This window comes from Hypomesus nipponensis, chromosome 14 (genome assembly GCF_054491055.1).
Source record: "Hypomesus nipponensis isolate SF chromosome 14, ASM5449105v1, whole genome shotgun sequence".
Lineage (NCBI taxonomy): Eukaryota > Metazoa > Chordata > Actinopteri > Osmeriformes > Osmeridae > Hypomesus > Hypomesus nipponensis.
Window position 1 is genome coordinate 2561754 of NC_140374.1, and position 18118 is coordinate 2579871.

Consider the following 18118-nt stretch of genomic DNA (forward strand, 5'->3'; position numbering starts at 1 on the left):
GAGCGCTACAATCTGTTTCAATCAGAATTTCGCAAGAGCCGAACAGATGGGATGTCGCTACCATTATCTCAGCGCTAAGAACTGTAGGGGTGTTCAGATGGTCACGTAGTCTGCTAAAGTACACGTAAATAATCGTGGGGATCTTTATATTGGTAATTTACATAGTTTAAAATAATATGTAAGCTTGACTGCCACGATTTTGCTACATAATCTTCTTACTTTGGTCACATATTTTTTTGCAGCCATCACTGCCCCTGCGATCTGATAGACTAGTCCTCAATTAAAGGGAATGCGCGTGTTCAAGACAGGCAACATTTCAGTCTTCGGAGCAGAGCGTTACTTGAAAGAAGTTAAACAATAAAGTATTCGAAATCCACAATTACGCAAAAGGAGTTTCATTTTTGAGTTACTGAATAGGAATTGTATGACAGTTGTCTTGGTTTTATGTTATGGAGCTATGAGCGTAATAACTCATAAATTTTACTTTAGAGGCTGCTCAGGTGTGAAACAGTAACGACTATAGCCCTACAGCTTAGTAGCCTACTAATAGTGGGTAAGTAGCTACTGAATGTAATTTTCAACACCAGTCAGCGGTGGAGTAAAGTTCAGAATGTAAAGCTTTAGCTCCCCCCATCGTAGAGTGGACAAAGCACATGTAATGGGTCGGGACATAACAGTTGGTGACTGACCGCTGGCCTGAATCCATGTAGCATATTACTGCCTGTCTTTTACCATTTCCAAATCAAATGGACTGATAGTAGGCTATGTGCATCTACACCCAACCACATATCCCCTTGAGAAAATACGTTGACTAATTTTACACAATAAATTCTGAACACACAATTAACAATCAAAGAAGATCAGGAATCCGTGATCATCAGTTAATGCAGGTGGATAATTATTGACGGTGTGAACAACAGTATAAGAAAATAGGACGCGTTTATAAACCTGTATTCTCCGATGGAGGGGGGACTGGGCGATTGAGTAGTCACGTCAGGCATGGCAGTGGGCAGCTAACTATCATGACTGTCAAGGCGGTGATGGGTTTAGGTCCTCTGGGAACCTCACCCTTCAGCACTTTGACGTTGCTAGGAGACAGAGCAACGTGTTGTCCAGTGTTCTGCAGCCAGGCACAGTAAGGTACTGCTGTAAACCAGTCAACAAACTGTTGGTGTGGAATGTCCACAGACATTAAAGTTCCTGAGTACAAAAAGCAGAATACATTCTGACTTAGAAAACGGTTACACATATCAATTCCATACTCATTGCAAGATACAAAGTAGATGTGTAATTAAAAATAGCCTACTGTAGTTATAGTAGGCTAGCCTAAAGCCAGTTCGGTAACAACAGTTTACATTGTTAAGTTGCAAAATACACTGCAGAGAATAAATAATAATTAATTAATGATGGAGTGGTGTCCAGGATGTCGATTGTGTGGGGAAGGAGTCCTCGAATCTTTGATCCAGGCTTCCCAAAGCGTTACAAAACAATGACATAAACCTGGACTGCAGATGGAGTTGCATAGCAGAATAAGAGATGGAGAGAAGGTGGAACATAAGTTACAGAAACCTCAGATATGTACCTGTGTTGCCATGTGTTGTTTGCCACATCAATTTAGGTTTTGTCTTCATTCTCTTAAACCTCAGGTGTGCTTGACTCCGTTCCACAGAAAAAAGAAAGATTTTGAACATCATCACACCACAAGTTAGTCCTGTCTGTTTAATGACAACACCAGGGCTGGTTCTCGACATTTGGAGACCCAAGGCAAAATGTATGTTGGAGGCCCTCCAAACCCTTTCATCTTTCAGAATAAATAAAAAGCCCTTGAAACAGCAAGGATTCCTAACCTTTTCATGTGTACAAGACAGATTTCTCTGCCCGTCTTGATTGGTGGACTAGTATAGTGATGTGTTATGGAGGCCCCGCCTCCTAGCCTGTGCCTCCAGGCAGTTACCTACTCTGCCTATAGAGTCTGCTCCCTTTTTTTCACCACTGGGGTCCAGAACAAGGCTGTTGGAAACAGTGTACTCACGAACCCTGATCTGGTTGATGCGTACTCTTTCTCAACATCTGACATCAAGGTGGCCCGCCCAACTGACAAACTAATACGTAGACTCAAGTTATGATGCCAAACTGACCGAGTCCACAATGCTTGGATAGGTAAACATATACTTTATTTATTTAACAGATGCTTCTATCTAAGGCGACAGACAGGTGGGGATTTGAACCGGCGACCTATTGATCTGCAGAAGAACGCATCACCACTGAGATGTACCCATGGTCTGATCCATGGTCTGATCAGGATCCAGGTCTATAGGACATGGCTGCAGGTGATATCAGTCTCTGATGTACTCATAACCAGTAGTGAAGGGGTGTGTGGTGCCTGCAACCCGACACCAAGCATCTGGGGGCCACTTCCACCCAACGCGACAAACAAGGAGGGGGGGGGGGGGGGGGGGCGCTCTCCCATTGGACGATTCTGAAAGGCTCGCCAGCCAGCAAGAAAAAGTCGACTCCTCCACAAAAGACGATCCGCAATACTGCTCATTCGGTGGGCACAGGGGCAGAAACTCACGAAATACCAGAATTTAAAACACGTTAAAGAAGACTTCTTTGATTCCGGAACATCTTTTTGCTTTTACTGCATTTAAACGTTGTTATTTACGAGTTAACAAGTCTAACATATGCCTTAATTATTAGGATGTATCTTATACTATAAAAATAAATTATTAACACAGTCGTTATGCCCTTTTCAAATTTCAAGAGTGACCTTTTGTACTTTCACAATCAGAGTATAATTGCTATAATTTATGCGACAACATATTTGCGTGAAGGAATTTCCATGTGGATATGACAAATTATCATTGTCCTTAGTTGTTTTCCGAAATCAATACTTCAATCAATGCTCATAAATAGATAGCTGGAGGGCTTGAGCTTATAATCAAGTTGTCATTTGGTTGCGGTCGCGCTTTTTCAATTGTTAAATAGGATATTTAGTATTAAACTGTTTTACAGTGTTTAGTTTTTTCCTTTCTTTGGGTGTTTGTTTCACTCTTCAAGCCTTTAACTAAGTGGGGAATTGTCTGTCTTTATTTCTTTCGGAGAAGTTGTGCCCTGGAGCTATTATGTAATGTCGGTCCCATTGAATGGGGCCGCTGCTCATATGAAGGGCCTTTGTATTGCAGTTCAAATAGTCGGATTGTAAAACCAATATTTCTGCCCAGCATTATGACCTGACATGACTGGAGGGTTCAGTGTGTGTTCGTGTGCGTGTGTGTCTGTGGTGCTGTGTGTGTGCATTCAACGGCCGTAGAGTTTATGTCGCGTCGCGTTAAGCGAGAGCTGTGTTGCCGTGGCTGTGTCACAGTGAGTCACCAGGAGAGGGAGGGACCAGGGGACAATGCTGGTGTTTGTGCAACGGCCCCTGATCGGCGGCTGGCTCACTCAGATTGCTCTCGCTTGACTACCGTTGCTGCACACATTGTTGAAGTGAAAAGAAAAGTGGACAGCTTCATCCTATCTGCGGGATGCATTGACAAAGGTGAGCCCCTACCAACCGCTACATCTTTCTCATGATATTTACGACACTTTTATTTCCCCAACTGTCAGTCGGGTAAACTGTGTCGAGTGAGTTGGGTGATGTGGTGGGGTTGAGGGGAAGCTGGAGGCTGGGTTTGGCGTCTGGTAGACACCATCGTCTGTGTTTTGGCAGGGGAACGGTGCGTGTGAAAGGAGCGGAGCTGAAAGAAAGTTTCCCAGTGAGGCTCAGTGAAAGGCATGTGCAGAATGTGACGAGGTTCGAACACCGTAGCCACACAGCTCCAGGAACCGAGGAGGTATCGTTAGAAACGGGAGGAAACAGTTAGAAAGAGGAAGATGTGGTGATGGAGGAGAGGAGGAGAAGATAACTCAGGATTGAAGAAGGTGTCTGTATCAAGGTGAGATGAGGAATAACTTTTTCCAAGAGGGACGAGAGGATAGAGGTTTACGGTGGTAAAAATAGACACACGGGGAATGGAGTTGGAGAGATTAAGAGAGAGATTAATTAGGGAGCTGAGAGTAGGAAGGAAGGAAAGAAAAAGAGGCAGAGTGGTAAAAGAAGAACTAGACCGGACTAGGAATGGAATTTGATAGCCGTGAACTTTTAATGGCATGGAAGGTATTATGATCGTCACAATAGCCTCTCAGGCCCAGATAGACTATTATAAAAATGAAAGAAAAAGTTGTCTAATTACTAATTATACAATAATCGAATTTCTGTTTCAGTGCTTTGTAAATTGGGCATTTTAAACATGGTCTAAGGAAAACGGTGAGCTCTTCATCTTTTAGTTTTGCCCTCCTTGCTAGATGACAGAGGCTCGCTCTCTTATCCCGTTTAGCTGGCAGATTAGTGAGCTTAAGATGTTCTCTTCCAGCGTGGTGACAACAGGATATACTGCTTTAGAATTGTGAATGATTACCATTACCTTCAAATTCATAAGTCATGCGGACACTCCCTTGTTTGATACTTGTGTGCATCTTATGCACACTCCAGCCAAACCATAGTCACAGTTGTCTTTGAAGCTGGAGACTTTCACCTTCCTCTCCAGCTTAAAGCACAAGCTGTCAGAGCAGCTCTCAGATCTCTGCACCTGTACATAGCCCACCCATAAACAGCCCATCTATCTACCTCACCCCAATAGTGTATTTATTTATTTAATCTAGCTCCTTTGCACTCCACCACTCTCTACCTGCACTTTTATCCTCAGTGTTGAACTGTTTTATTGTTATTACTGTGATTATGGAGTTGCTTATTCCACGTTGAAACTATGTTGTATGTGTCATATTTCCTATGCTGTATTTTGGCCAGGTCGCAGCTGCAAATAAGAACTTGTTCTCAATCTAGCCTACCTGGCTAAATAAAGGTGAAAAAAAACAAAGAGGGGTTTTATTACTTAAGTAAATAAACCCTTTTGTGTGAAGCAGAGCTTGTAGGACAGTGCATGTATGTGTGTATTGTACTACCAGGTGGCGATGCAGGTGAGATATCATCTTGGCGTAGCCCTTCTGGGCCGCAACATCACTGTGTTCTGTTTTTGATGTGACAGACCCACGAACGAGAACCAGGCGTAGCTGTGCGGGGAAAAAACCCAAGTTCGAAGGCTAGTCTAAGACGACTCCCCCCCTCCCCTTCACCCTAGGTGGTTGGTGCCACATTACAGACGCCTGGAGATTCTGCCGGAGCCACGCTTGAGTGAGGCCGTGCTGCAGCTGGGGAGAGAGAGGAGGACGAGAGGGGCTCTGTGGTGCTGTGGTGGGGGCAGAGGGGCTGGTGAGGGCAGGAGCCCGGACGTGAAGGTGCACCGTCGTCAGGAGGGGAAGAGGAGAGGCCAGTGGGCTGGGAGCCCAGCCAGAGCCAGGATGGCAGAGCAGAAAGTTAGGTAAACAACACCGTGTCTGTGACATTCAGATGACCTCCCCACACTGCATGTCACTCTGTCATCGCCCTGATCTCAGCTGTGACTGAATTTGGACCAGATGATGATATCATAACCGTCCACTGAGTCAAAAGAGAAAATATTAAACGACTTAAACTAATATACATATAACTAATATTAAACTACTACTTTAGTTATTATTAGTATATACTTGAAAATAAAGAGTGTATCTGCCTTTGTACTGAGTGTGTGTGCTTGTCTGTGTTCTTCAGTGAGTGGTTTTGGTCATGTATCCGTGTCACATGGTTGGCCTTGCGTGTGTGTGAGTGTGTGTAAGCGTGCTTATGTGTGTGTGTTTATGCATGTTAGTGTTTCCCCCCCCCCCTCTGTAGCCTCACTGCTAAGCTGATTAATGGGGGCGTAGCAGGACTGGTGGGCGTGACCTGTGTGTTTCCCATCGATCTGGCCAAGACTCGCCTACAGAACCAACAGGGAGCAACGATCTACAACGGGATGTGAGTGTTAACCTCACCGCGGAGCGCTGTCAGACTTAGCATCTCTCTGAGTTGGGAGGGTGGGACTGTTTCAGCCCCTGGGAGGTGGGACTGTTTCAGCCCCTGGGATACTGGGACTCCTCCTGGGTGTGAATCCTTAGATCAGAGCCTTGGACAAACTTGGCCCTCCTTTGCACCTCTTGCTGTGGGCGTAGTAACGTTGGCCCTCCTCCTACTGTGATTAGGCTCCTACAATGGCTGTTTGGACGTTGCCCATCTGTCTAAATGTGATTACAACTCTGATTCCAGATAGACTTAGTCTTAGGCCTTCCCTCTTTGACTGACTTAAAATATCAACGGCCTGAAGCTTTCTGTTAACAGACTTTAACTGTGGGCTATCTAATAGTTCGTTTTCATTTAACCTGGGGCTACAGAATAGGGCGATTAGTTCATGTTGGATGGTTGTCTTGGGCTCTGTTTGTGTGTTTGGGTTCCGGCCAGAGCTATAAACAAGGGTGTGGTGAGAAGATGAGAACCACATGTTACTGAGTGGCTTCTATCCATTACGAGTCAGAGGGGGAAAATAGCTTGGATTTCCTTTGTTACTAAGTTACCCTGCTGGCAGTTCAAGAGGTGTCCTTGGAAATGAACCCTCTGGAAAGTCCAAATATTATTTTTAGTTCCTGGGTAAACTGGTAATTTAGTTGGAACCTTTGTTTGAGGATGTGCTTCTACACGGACTGATAAAGGTTCCACAAAGGGATCTACGCAAGGGTTCCCATCAACATGAATCATTTTCAAGGCCTCGATTGGTGGGATTTAATAATGCTGCATGTTTAGATGATTGGTAGGACTGTGTTTTAATATCAAACTGTGGCAACCAGGAAGTGACTGTTTATGTTCCATATTTGATCAGTCAAATAACCAGAGCAGTTTAAATCCCATCATACCGTCAGCTTGACAACCTTTTTGTCCTTTTGATATGAAGGTTGGATTGCTTGACGAAGACAGTTCGGACGGAAGGCTACTTTGGGATGTACAGAGGTACCCTAGGAGTCAGTTCTCTCAAACACACAACTAACCTCAACCCCGACACTTCCCATTCTACATTTATTTTATTTTATTACAACATTAAGTTTTAAACGTTACTATAATGTAGCCCCTGAGAGAAATGTGCCTAGCATGTTACATCAAACATAAAAAGTAGCACATTTATTTACTTTAGTTTTATAACTGCCCTTTTTAATTTATATCCTTCATAAAAAAATATTTTATCAGTCATCAGGCTGTCTTGGTGTGGTGTAGCAGGGTGAGGCTGTCTTGGTGTGGTAGAGTGAGGCTGTCTTGGTGTGGTAAAGTGAGGCTGTCTTGGTGTGGTAGAGTGAGGCTGTCTTGGTGTGGTAGAGTGAGGCTGTCTTGGTGTGGTGTGGTAGAGTGAGGCTGTCTTGGTGTGGTAGAGTGAGGCTGTCTTGGTGTGGTAGAGTGAGGCTGTCTTGGTGTGGTAGAGTGAGGCTGTCTTGGTGTGGTGTGGTAGAGTGAGGCTGTCTTGGTGTGGTAGGGTGAGGCTGTCTTGGTGTGGTGTGGTAGAGTGAGGCTGTCTTGGTGTGGTAGGGTGAGGCTGTCTTGGTGTGGTGTGGTAGAGTGAGGCTGTCTTGGTGTGGTGTGGTAGAGTGAGGCTGTCTTGGTGTGGTGTGGTACAGTGAGGCTGTCTTGGTGTGGTGTGGTAGAGTGAGGCTGTCTTGGTGTGGTAGGGTGAGGCTGTCTTGGTGTGGTGTGGTAGAGTGAGGCTGTCTTGGTGTGGTAGGGTGAGGCTGTCTTGGTGTGGTGTGGTAGAGTGAGGCTGTTTTGGTGTGGTGTGGTAGAGTGAGGCTGTCTTGGTGTGGTAGAGTGAGGCTGTCTTGGTGTGGTAGAGTGAGGCTGTCTTGGTGTGGTGTGGTAGAGTGAGGCTGTCTTGGTGTGGTAGAGTGAGGCTGTCTTGGTGTGGTAGAGTGAGGCTGTCTTGGTGTGGTAGAGTGAGGCTGTCTTGGTGTGGTGTAGCAGGGTGAGGCTGTCTTGGTGTGGTAGAGTGAGGCTGTCTTGGTGTGGTGTGGTAGAGTGAGACTGTCTTGGTGTGGTAGAGTGAGGCTGTCTTGGTGTGGTGTGGTAGAGTGAGGCTGTCTTGGTGTGGTAGGGTGAGGCTGTCTTGGTGTGGTGTGGTAGAGTGAGGCTGTCTTGGTGTGGTAGGGTGAGGCTGTCTTGGTGTGGTGTGGTAGAGTGAGGCTGTCTTGGTGTGGTGTGGTAGAGTGAGGCTGTCTTGGTGTGGTGTGGTACAGTGAGGCTGTCTTGGTGTGGTGTGGTAGAGTGAGGCTGTCTTGGTGTGGTAGAGTGAGGCTGTCTTGGTGTGGTGTGGTAGAGTGAGGCTGTCTTGGTGTGGTAGAGTGAGACTGTCTTGGTGTGGTAGAGTGAGGCTGTCTTGGTGTGGTGTGGTAGAGTGAGGCTGTCTTGGTGTGGTAGGGTGAGGCTGTCTTGGTGTGGTGTGGTAGAGTGAGGCTGTCTTGGTGTGGTGTGGTAGAGTGAGGCTGTCTTAGTGTGGTAGAGTGAGGCTGTCTTGGTGTGGTGTGGTAGAGTGAGGCTGTCTTGGTGTGGTAGAGTGAGGCTGTCTTGGTGTGGTGTGGTAGAGTGAGGCTGTCTTGGTGTGGTAGGGTGAGGCTGTCTTGGTGTGGTGTGGTAGAGTGAGGCTGTCTTGGTGTGGTGTGGTAGAGTGAGGCTGTCTTAGTGTGGTAGAGTGAGGCTGTCTTGGTGTGGTGTGAAAGAGTGAGGCTGTCTTGGTGTGGTAGAGTGAGGCTGTCTTGGTGTGGTGTGGTAGAGTGAGGCTGTCTTGGTGTGGTGTGGTAGAGTGAGGCTGTCTTAGTGTGGTAGAGTGAGGCTGTCTTGGTGTGGTAGAGAAGGCTGTCTTGGTGTGGTGTGGTAGAGTGAGGCTGTCTTGGTGTGGTAGAGTGAGGCTGTCTTGGTGTGGTGGAGTGAGCCTGTCTTGGTGTGGTAGAGTGAGGCTGTCTTGGTTTGGTGTAGTAGACTGAGGCTGTCTTGGTGTGGTGTGGTGGAGTGAGACTGTCTTGGTGTGGTGGACTGAGGCTGTCTTGGTGTGGTGTGGTGGAGTGAGGCTGTCTTGGTGTGGTAGAGTGAGGCTGTCTTGGTGTGGTGTGGTGGAATGAGGCTGTCTTGGTGTGGTAGAGTGAGGCTGTCTTGGTGTGGTAGAGAGAGGCTGTCTTGGTGTGGTGTACAGGAAGCTGTTGATGTGATCCATGACTATGTGACCCTGCAGGTGCTGCGGTGAACCTGACTCTGGTCACTCCAGAGAAAGCCATCAAACTGGCAGCCAATGACATCTTCAGACAGAAGCTCTCCAAGGATGGGTACGTCTGTTATTCTGGTCATGTCGACGCTAAAACAAGGAACAAATATCAAATCACAATTTTATTGCCCAGATGAAAGTAGCGCACATTGCTCTCATATTGGAGCCGCCAATTCTGTATTTTCCAATGAGAATCCTCAGTTCACGCAGTTTTGTGAACAACGATTTTGACATGATAAAATGGTGAAATAAGAGTGGTGTCGCCATACCAAAGAGACTATTGGATACTGAGCCCTGCTCTCCCGGTCATCTTCCCCCACAGGAAGTTGCCTCTTTGGGGGGAGATGCTGGCAGGATGTGGGGCTGGGACCTGCCAGGTGGTGGTCACCACCCCGATGGAGATGCTAAAGATCCAGTTGCAGGATGCAGGGAGGCTGGGTGAGTCTGGGAGGCTGAGTGAGTCTGGAGGCTGGGGGAGGCTGGAGGCTGGGGGAGTCTGGAGGCTGGGGGAGTCTGAAGGCTGGGTGAGTCTGGGAGGCTGGGTGAGTCTGAAGGCTGGGGGAGGCTGGGTGAGTCTGGAGGCTGGGTGAGTCTGGAGGCTGGGGGAGTCTGGGAGGCAGGGTGAGTCTGGGAGGCTGGGGGAGGCTGGAGGCTGGGGGAGGTTGGGTGAGTCTGGAGGCTGGGGGAGGCTGGAGGCTGGGGGAGGCTGGGGGAGTCTGGAGGCTGGGGGAGTCTGAAGGCTGGCGGAGGCTGGGTGAGTCTGGAGGCTGGGTGAGTCTGGGAGGCCGGGTGAGTCTGAAGGCTGGGGAGGCTGGAGGCTGGGGGAGGCTGGGTGAGTCTGAAGGCTGGGGGAGTCTGGGAGGCTGGGTGAGTCTGGGAGGCTGGGTGAGTCTGGAGGCTGGGGGAGTCTGGGAGGCTGGGTGAGTCTGGAGGCTGGGGGAGTCTGGAGGCTGGGTGAGTCTGGAGGCTGGGTGAGTCTGGGAGGCTGGGTGAGTCTGGGAGGCTGGATGAGTCAACAACTGAATTTTTTGTGTGTGTTCATGCATGTGTGTGTCCACGTGTTTACATCTTTCTGTGTGTCTACAAGTGTTACAATATACAGTTTGTTCGTATGTGTACCTGTAAATGTATCTGTGTGTGTGTGTGTGTGTGTGACAGCGGCCCAGAGACCGGCCCCAGCGCCAGCGGCCACCCCAGGTCCAGCTCCGTCTCTGGTGGCCCCCCCGGCCCCCCAGCCCTGCCCCCCTGCCCCGCCCCGGGCCTCTGCCACCAGCATCACCCTGGGGCTGCTGAGGACTCAAGGCCTGGCCGGCCTGTATCGCGGGGCGGGAGCCACTCTGCTGAGGTAACCACACACACACACACACATATGAACACACACATATATAAAAATGCATACACAAGCACACACACATAACCCTAACCCACAATGCCGAGACTGATAAACACTTGACAGACACACCTGTACGCTGACGTATACACACAATTTGTCGAAAAATAAGCATCCTGGTTCTAACTGGTGACCTCGTTCACCTGCTCAACTGTCAATGTTGATGTGTCTCTCGTTCCTCGTGATTAGTTAGGTTGACTGTGATTGGACTGTGTTCTGTTGCCCTGCCTCCACAGCATCACCAACTCACACACACACAGACACACACACACTTTTTTCTCTCTAAGTTTCACTCTCTCTTTCTCTCTCTGTCCCTCTGTGTTAATGAGTGGATTTTTATTATATAACTTGTACAGTGGTCCTGTTCTGGCTGCCTTGGGGAGACTCTGCTAATCAAACCAAACATGAATCAATAGACTCCTGCAGCTATGTCTGTCTGCACTCCTACTGTGAACTGAGGAACCTTTTTCTCTCACTCACTCTCTCTTTTTTCTCTCCATCTCTCTCTCTCTTTCCCCTTTCTCTATTTCTCTTTCCCTTTCTCTTTTCCCACTTTCTCTCTCTCTTTCCCTTTCTCTCTCTCTTTCCACTTTCTCTCTCTTTCCTCTTTCTCTCTATTTCCCCTTTCTTCATCTCTCTATTTTCCCCTGTCTATATATTTCTCTCTGTCCCCTTTCTCTCTCTCTCTCTCTCTCTCTCTCTCTCTCTCTCTCCCTTTCCCTTTCTCTATCACTCTCTCTCTCTCTCTCTCTCTCTCTCTCTCTCTCTCTCTCTCTCTCTCTCTCTCTCTCTCTCTCTCTCTCTCTCTCTCTCTCTCTCTCTCTCTCCTTTTCCCCTTTCTCTATCACTCTCTATCACTCTCTCTCTCTCTCTCTCTCTCTATCACTCTCTCTCTCTCTCTCTCTCTCTCTCCCTTTCCACTTTCTCTATCACTCTCTCTCTCTCTCTCCCTTTCCCTTTCTCTCTCTCTCTCTCTCTATCACTCTCTCTCTCTCTCTCTCTCTTTCTCTCTCACTCTCTCCAGAGACATGCCGTTCTCTATGATCTACTTCCCGCTGTTTGCCAACCTGAACGCGCTGGGCCGGCGAAGGGCTGGTATCCAGGGCGACGTGCAGGAGAAGGCCCCCTTCCTGCAGTCCTTCATGGCAGGATGCACCGCCGGGTCTGTGGCAGCTGTGGCCGTTACACCCCTGGATGGTGAGACAGAGAGAGGTGGAGGGAGAAAGAGAGGGGGGGGGGAGTAGGAGAGAGAGAGAGAGAGAGAGAGAGAGAGAGAGAGAGAGAGAGAGAGAGGGGAGGAAGAGAGAGGGAGAGAGAGACAGACGGAGGGGGGGGGGAGTAAGAGGAAGAGAGAGGTGGACTGACAGAGATGGAAAGATGAAAAGGAGAGAAGAGAGGTAGGAGAATGGGAAGAGAGAGCGATGGAGAGAGAGAGACAGAGAGAAAAAAAGAACAAGAGAGTGGCAAAGGGAGAGGGGGAGGAAGGGGGAGGGGGTGAGAGAAAGAGAGTGCAATGACCCTAATTAATGAGTCTCCAGAGACTGATGATGTGTGCGTGTTTATTTGTCGGCAGTCATAAAGACTCGTCTTCAGACCCTGCAGAAGGGGGAGGGAGAAGATTCTTACCGAGGCATTGTTGACTGCACAAGGTGAGACCACACAAGCACCATCAACCCACAAGCTTACTGAGGTGAATTCATCTTAATTTGATTGTTGATTACAAAACATAAACATGATTCCTAGACATCCCAGACTATAGTGCGTGTGTATAAGTACATCGACAGTTCACTGGCACACTCCAGACAGTGACATGTCAGAGCACCAGCCAACATTCTGACCCTCCTCCAGGCGCATCTTAGCCCGCGAGGGTCCCTCTGCCTTCCTGAAGGGGGCGACGTGTCGGGCGCTGGTCATCGCTCCCCTCTTTGGGATCGCTCAGGGAGTCTACTTCCTGGGGGTGGGAGAGCAGCTGCTAGGCATGCTGGGATAGCGGCGCCCGGCTCCGGTGTCTCTGTAAAGCCAACACACTGCTTCCTGCAGCAGTGGAGCGAGAGAGGGAGGAGAGACATGGGCCTTGACCACACGAGCAGAGAGAGAGAGAGAGAGAGAGAGAGAGAGAGAGAGAGAGAGAGAGAGAGAGGTCTCCATCAGTTAACCAAAGTTCGAAAAGAACAGCAGTGAGTGAGACTTGAACCAACAGTGCACACTAATAATGTTTCTCTAGATTCCTGAAAGCTGTGTACAGTCTTCTAGGTATACATGGTCTTATGTATATGTGTGTGTGACTTATGTGGAGGTATGTGACCCAGATTGCTACGTCCAGGATTGTACTTCTGACCTGAGGAAGAGGGAGAGGGAAAGAGAGAGAGCAAGAAAGAGAGAGATGTTTGAGTGAGTGAATGAAAGAGAGAATTAGAGAAAGAAGTTAGATGATTGGCACCTTGGGTTTGACAACAAAAGGAAATTGCCAAGCAATCATGGAATATCATGTAACTAGTTGACTGTTTGATTAAGTCACTGTGGATTGACATATGAACTGTTATTCATGTCAACTCTATTGCAATGTTTGAAAATAAGTCAATTTAAATTAGTTCCAAGCTAATTGTTCACAATTTACAATCCGGTTTTTCCCTCTTCATAACTATATGACAAAGTCTTAGCTCCTCCATCAAGTCCATGGCAGCCCTGAGTTGCTTTTCCATCCGAAAGTCTCGTGCTTAGATCCTTGCGTGGCATGAGGCACTGTCTGCAAGTAACTGTAGGGTTATCTGTTAATCTCGACGGTAATGCTTTAATCCTCGTCTCTGTAACATAGCCAGGTTTTACACCCTGGGTCCCCCTTTGGGCCTTATATACCTGTCTCCTGTCGTTTCGCAACAGTCCAGACAGGCTCTGTTTGGGAAACGAACCCCAACTCCCTCGCCTCTCTGGGGGGTCACGAGTGACCTGATACGATTGGATAAACAAGAGCATCTAGCGTTAATCAGCAACTCTACTTATTCCTAATCCGTTATTTGTCTGAGGAAAGGGATGAGGAATAATGTTTTTAGATAATCTGAACGAGGCCAAAACCGTTTCGGAGATTTAACACTAGCTATAGCCGTTAGCCAACCTTTTTTTTTTTTTTTTTTTTACATTTCCTTGAATGACATGTTACGCACAATAAATCTTAATAATCCTGCAATAAAGCCTTATATTTGATTGAGTCTCTTGTCCTAAACATTAACTGCATGTGTGCGTTAAGATATAAATCATTTAAAATGTGTATTTTTGGGGGGCGTGTCCAATTTATTGCAGCCTAAATTAGTGAGACGACAGTATGACCTGTATTAGAGGCAGGTTATTTCCAACTCTTTCACCACTAGGTGGCAGTCAAAGCATTTTCTACATTTATAAAAGTGTCATTGTCGATTGAGCTAAAATAACTACAGCATTTTGAGAGAAAAGAAACAATGAAAATTGAAAACGATATTTCTGTTTAAAATATGTAAATAAAAGACTGCAAACATCCTTGCTTTTCTCTGTTGAATATTTATGGTGAATGAAATCAAAGTACAATTCAGTAAAAAAAAAACCCCAAACACAAACGCAATCAGTTAAAAGGAAATCATACACGCAAGGCACACAATTCTTTGTTTTTCCCCCGCAACATTCTACAAACTATCTATAAGGCAAGAAGAACCCAAGTGAGTAAACCTGTAGAACAGTCATCAGATTGGCACATTCTGTCCCAACTATACTAAACATGTTAAGGTGGTATGCATCTCAAACAAAGCTCCTTCACATCGCTCAGTTATTCAAAGAGGTCATCAGAGAGCAGCGGTTTACAGAGTGAAAGTTCCAGTTATAAAAGGTACCTCTGGGCTAAGCAAAACATTTAACATTCACAACAAAGTACTGCTCGTCACCGTCAAGTAATTCAAGTCACATTGTGTTTCAGTAAGGGAGAGTGAACTAAAACACAGCAACCACATTTAACAGTGTGTAACAGTCTGACTGGCTTCAGCCAGCACTTCTCTTTCATTCATCCAGTAAACAAACAAGACACACCCTCTGGTTCATCCACGGAACGCGCTCCATGAGATGCTGGACTGACTTACTGCAGCCATGAACACAGAAGTCCTCCACGAAGGCACTTTCAAACTAAAGACGTTTATTTCAGTTTCAATCACAACGGGGACGTCCGTGAACCCTTTGGCCGGTATTCTCAGGGCTCTTCCTGCTGCTCCTCCTCCTCCTCCTCCTGCTGTTCCTCCTCCTCCTCCTGCTGCTCCTCCTCCTCCTGCTGCTCCTCCTCCTCCTGCTGCTCCTCCTCCTCCTGCTGCTGCTCCTCCTCCTCCTGCTCCTCCTGCTGCTCCTCCTCCTCCTCCTCCTCCATGGGTTTGACGGTGAAGGCACGGCTGGCTCATTAGTCCAGGAACCTGCGATTGGGGTTGACACCAAACAACTCCACCCGGATCTCCGGCATCATCTGTTGAAACGAGGATGAGACTGAGATCTGAGATCAACTCCAGACAACATCAACAGCAGCTATGAAGGAGACGACCAACAGAGTGGCCTGCTGGGGGAGTGGTTGGGTTCGGGGTTGGACGACCAACAGGTCTGCGAGGGGGGTTCCTGTCGTGTTACCTGGTATGCGATGAGATCTAGCCTGCTCTCCAGAGTGTTGGATACCTTGATCTTCCCATTGTCATTGTACAACTCCACCCCTCCAGAGCTGTGGGGACGAACAGGAAGAGGAAGTGAACAACACAGTCAGACCGGAGGGGACAGGGTAGGGACCATAGAGGGGTAGACAACATGTCCTGCTACACGCTAGCTAGTGATGCTAATACTAGCAACATGCTTAGACCTTCGAGAGGGTCAAGAGGGTTTAACTGTTGTGGTGCTGTTACATGGTGTTGGGTTTAATTATGTTGCTGTTCTGGTTCTGTATGCTAATCTGTGTCCTGTCGTCATGGTGACTCTCACATGTCGGAGGAGAGGAACCGCTGCTCGTCGATGCGGACCACGATGTTGCTCTTCACCATTTCTTTGTAGACCGGGATGTCCTTGTCAACAGCAGCCTGCGAGGAAAAGCATGTTTGGAACGGGTGGTCAAACTCCACAAATGGCCTGACAGTCAACACGACGGCCCAGTTTCCCAGACATGGATTAAGCCCTGAAGCCCTGAAGTAAGAGAACAAATATCTACCGAAAAGGTGTTTACCCGAGGACGAGGCTTGATCCATGTTTGGGAAACTATAAAACCCACTGTATTATTTTAGACAACCGTGATGTCATAACCGTATCCTGAGAGGGTGACCTCTGACCTGCACCATGGAAACGTCCTGCTGACGGCAGCGAATGGTCACTTTGGGCTCCAACAGCTGGTAGAATCCCTGAGGGAGGGTGGGGGTGAAATCAGGTCAGACTGGATCTCTGGATTCAGGTTCAGAGAGGGGTCAGCTAGTTGTGGCGGGGGAAGCTAGAGAGACAACAGTTCCTTTTTTTAATGATTGATTTTTCATGCTTTATCAGATAGATTGTTGTAATGAAGTGTGACAGGAAAGAGAAAGACAGACAGAAAGAGAGAGAGAGAGAGAGAGAGAGAGAGAGAGAGAGAGAGAGAGAGAGAGAGAGAGAGAGAGAGAGAGAGAGAGAGAGAGAGAGAGAGAGAGAGAGAGAGAGAGAGAGAATGCAGTATAGGGCCATGGCTAGACTTGATCCAGGGCCACTGCAGCAAGGGCTCAGCCTCCGTGATACGGGCACCTATCCGGTGAGCTAGGGGTCACCTAAAGAGTTCTGTTGTCCACAACGTGAGCCCACCTGCATGATCAGCCCCTCCAGCAGGACAGCGTATCTTTCTGGGTCCTTGGCGATCTGGGACAGGCGCTGGCGAGCCTCACTCAGAAGATCCTGACGGGGAAAAACATGTTTACTGTAACTTCTTACTGCACCAAGCAGTTTCTGTTTCTCTAAACTGAGACAGAGAGAAACGGAGAGAGAGAAAGGGAGGAGAGTAGGAGACAATAAGAGAGTGATGGAGAATAAGAGAGAGTTGATAGAGAGAGTAAGGGAGAGAGTCGGGGGAGAGACAAAGACTTACAGAGATCATGTCGTCTCTCGTCTTCAGCACCTTCAGCCTGGCCTGGTTCAGCAGGTTGGACATCTGACTGAAAATGGGAGACGTTAATATACACACATAAACCTCAATATAAACAGAGAAAGGGTTAAAGATGTGCACAGGAAGGACACATGGATGTGCACGTGGATGTGTTTGTGCATGTGTGTGTGGTGTGTAAAAGTCACAGCCACCAGATCCAAGTCTTCAGCAGAAAGTGAGCCAAACTGTTGCTGAGAGAGCGCTCACATTTTCTTATGCTGGTCGATCTGCTTGTCTTTCTTGGCGTAATACTCCATGATTTTCAGCCTCTGGGTCTGAACCAGACGGCCTTTCTCTATGTTGAACTCCTCCTCTGCCTGAATGAGATTTGGGATTTGATACAGTACCAATCAGTACAACTATATTGGTCTTACCGTATCCAGTCAGTCAAAGTACATTTCTTGCACCGCTACTATGATCATCCTTTTACCTTGGCCTCAACCTCTTCCGCTTTCTCACTGGCCTCCTGTTCTATGAAGGCCATCATGTGCTTGATCTATAGAGGAGAGAAGGGGGCGTGTCATTAGAAGGGGGCGTGTCATTAGTCTATTATAATTCACAGCACCGAGTTTCACAGTCGCATTTAAATGTATCACTGAGGTGAGGAATTTGCCTCGAGACACAGAAAGCTAGCGAGCGAGTGATCAGCATTGTACTTAATGCCACGAATTTTGGTGAAAAGTACTAGCAGAGTCGCCAGTTCGAGGTGACCTAAATGTGAGGGCAATGCACCCACTCGTTGTTCTGTGCGAGTGATTTTTTCAAAGTGGTTTTCAATCACTGCAAGTAAATGTGTTAGCTAACCCTTAAGGGCACAGTCACATCCTCGACACAGAATCAACCGAAATGCTTCTTCAGAACGACTTATCATTTACACCAACACCCAAAACTTTAAAAGGGTCACATCACTGTTGCAAAGTTAGCTAACAATCAGTTTTGTTAGGGGTAAAGTTCCCTAGAGATCGCTATCTAGCTAGTTAGTCTAACAACATAGTTAGCCAGCTGCTGGCTAATAATGTGGACCAGCTGCTGTTACAAGCTGGCATCATACCTGTTTCTGTACGTCTGCATCGCTGAGCGCCATCGTTTCGGAAAGTTTTCGCTGTTGTCAGAAGAAAGTTTTACAACGTTACACTAGATTAATGCTAGATATAACTGCGTAGTTTTCTGAATGGTGATAGTTGAAATATCTCGTCCGGCTGAACTCCCCTGGTGACAGCGCAGCTGAATAGCAACAACTATCTCCTCGTCACAGATAGGGAGGGGTCAGCGGTATCGCAGCTGCGCAGTAGCTATAACTTGCTATCAATAATTCACACTTTAACATATTTTTCCCATTGC

General features: G+C 47.5%; 2 protein-coding genes across 2 annotated transcripts; one reads left to right on the forward strand and one right to left on the reverse strand.

The window, feature by feature from the left end:
• Nucleotides 1–3474: 3474 nt before the first annotated feature.
• Nucleotides 3475–14142, forward strand: slc25a18 (solute carrier family 25 member 18). The gene is made up of 11 exons (XM_084673009.1): nucleotides 3475–3541; nucleotides 3713–3938; nucleotides 5181–5420; nucleotides 5810–5932; nucleotides 6900–6955; nucleotides 9213–9303; nucleotides 9565–9680; nucleotides 10401–10587; nucleotides 11657–11829; nucleotides 12206–12281; nucleotides 12481–14142. Exons 3-11 carry the CDS (start codon nucleotides 5401–5403, stop codon nucleotides 12620–12622), a joined length of 984 nt encoding a protein of 327 aa, XP_084529135.1. The 5' UTR covers nucleotides 3475–3541; nucleotides 3713–3938; nucleotides 5181–5400; the 3' UTR covers nucleotides 12623–14142.
• A 1-nt stretch (nucleotide 14143) lies between these two features.
• Nucleotides 14144–18018, reverse strand: atp6v1e1a (ATPase H+ transporting V1 subunit E1a). The gene is made up of 9 exons (XM_084673010.1): nucleotides 17829–18018; nucleotides 17208–17273; nucleotides 16985–17094; nucleotides 16721–16787; nucleotides 16441–16530; nucleotides 15945–16013; nucleotides 15604–15698; nucleotides 15262–15349; nucleotides 14144–15103 (listed from the first exon to the last, which is right to left on the reverse strand). The coding sequence occupies exons 1-9, from the start codon at nucleotides 17859–17861 to the stop codon at nucleotides 15041–15043; spliced, it is 681 nt and encodes a 226-aa protein (XP_084529136.1). The 5' UTR covers nucleotides 17862–18018; the 3' UTR covers nucleotides 14144–15040.
• Between the last annotated feature and the right edge of the window lie 100 nt (nucleotides 18019–18118).

Bases quoted from the DNA above. Each gene is read 5' to 3' on its own strand.
- atp6v1e1a (XM_084673010.1), bottom strand. From the start codon at position 17,861: ATGGCGCTCAGCGATGCAGACGTACAGAAACAG. The intron at 17,274-17,828 runs GTATGATGCCAG...TCTCCTCTATAG, and splicing joins ATGCAGACGTACAGAAACAG to ATCAAGCACATGATGGCCTT. The intron at 15,699-15,944 runs GTCAGAGGTCAC...TTTTCCTCGCAG, and splicing joins AGGACGTTTCCATGGTGCAG to GCTGCTGTTGACAAGGACAT.
- slc25a18 (XM_084673009.1), top strand. From the start codon at position 5,401: ATGGCAGAGCAGAAAGTTAG. The intron at 6,956-9,212 runs GTACCCTAGGAG...GTGACCCTGCAG, and splicing joins CTACTTTGGGATGTACAGAG to GTGCTGCGGTGAACCTGACT. The intron at 9,304-9,564 runs GTACGTCTGTTA...CTTCCCCCACAG, and splicing joins CAGAAGCTCTCCAAGGATGG to GAAGTTGCCTCTTTGGGGGG.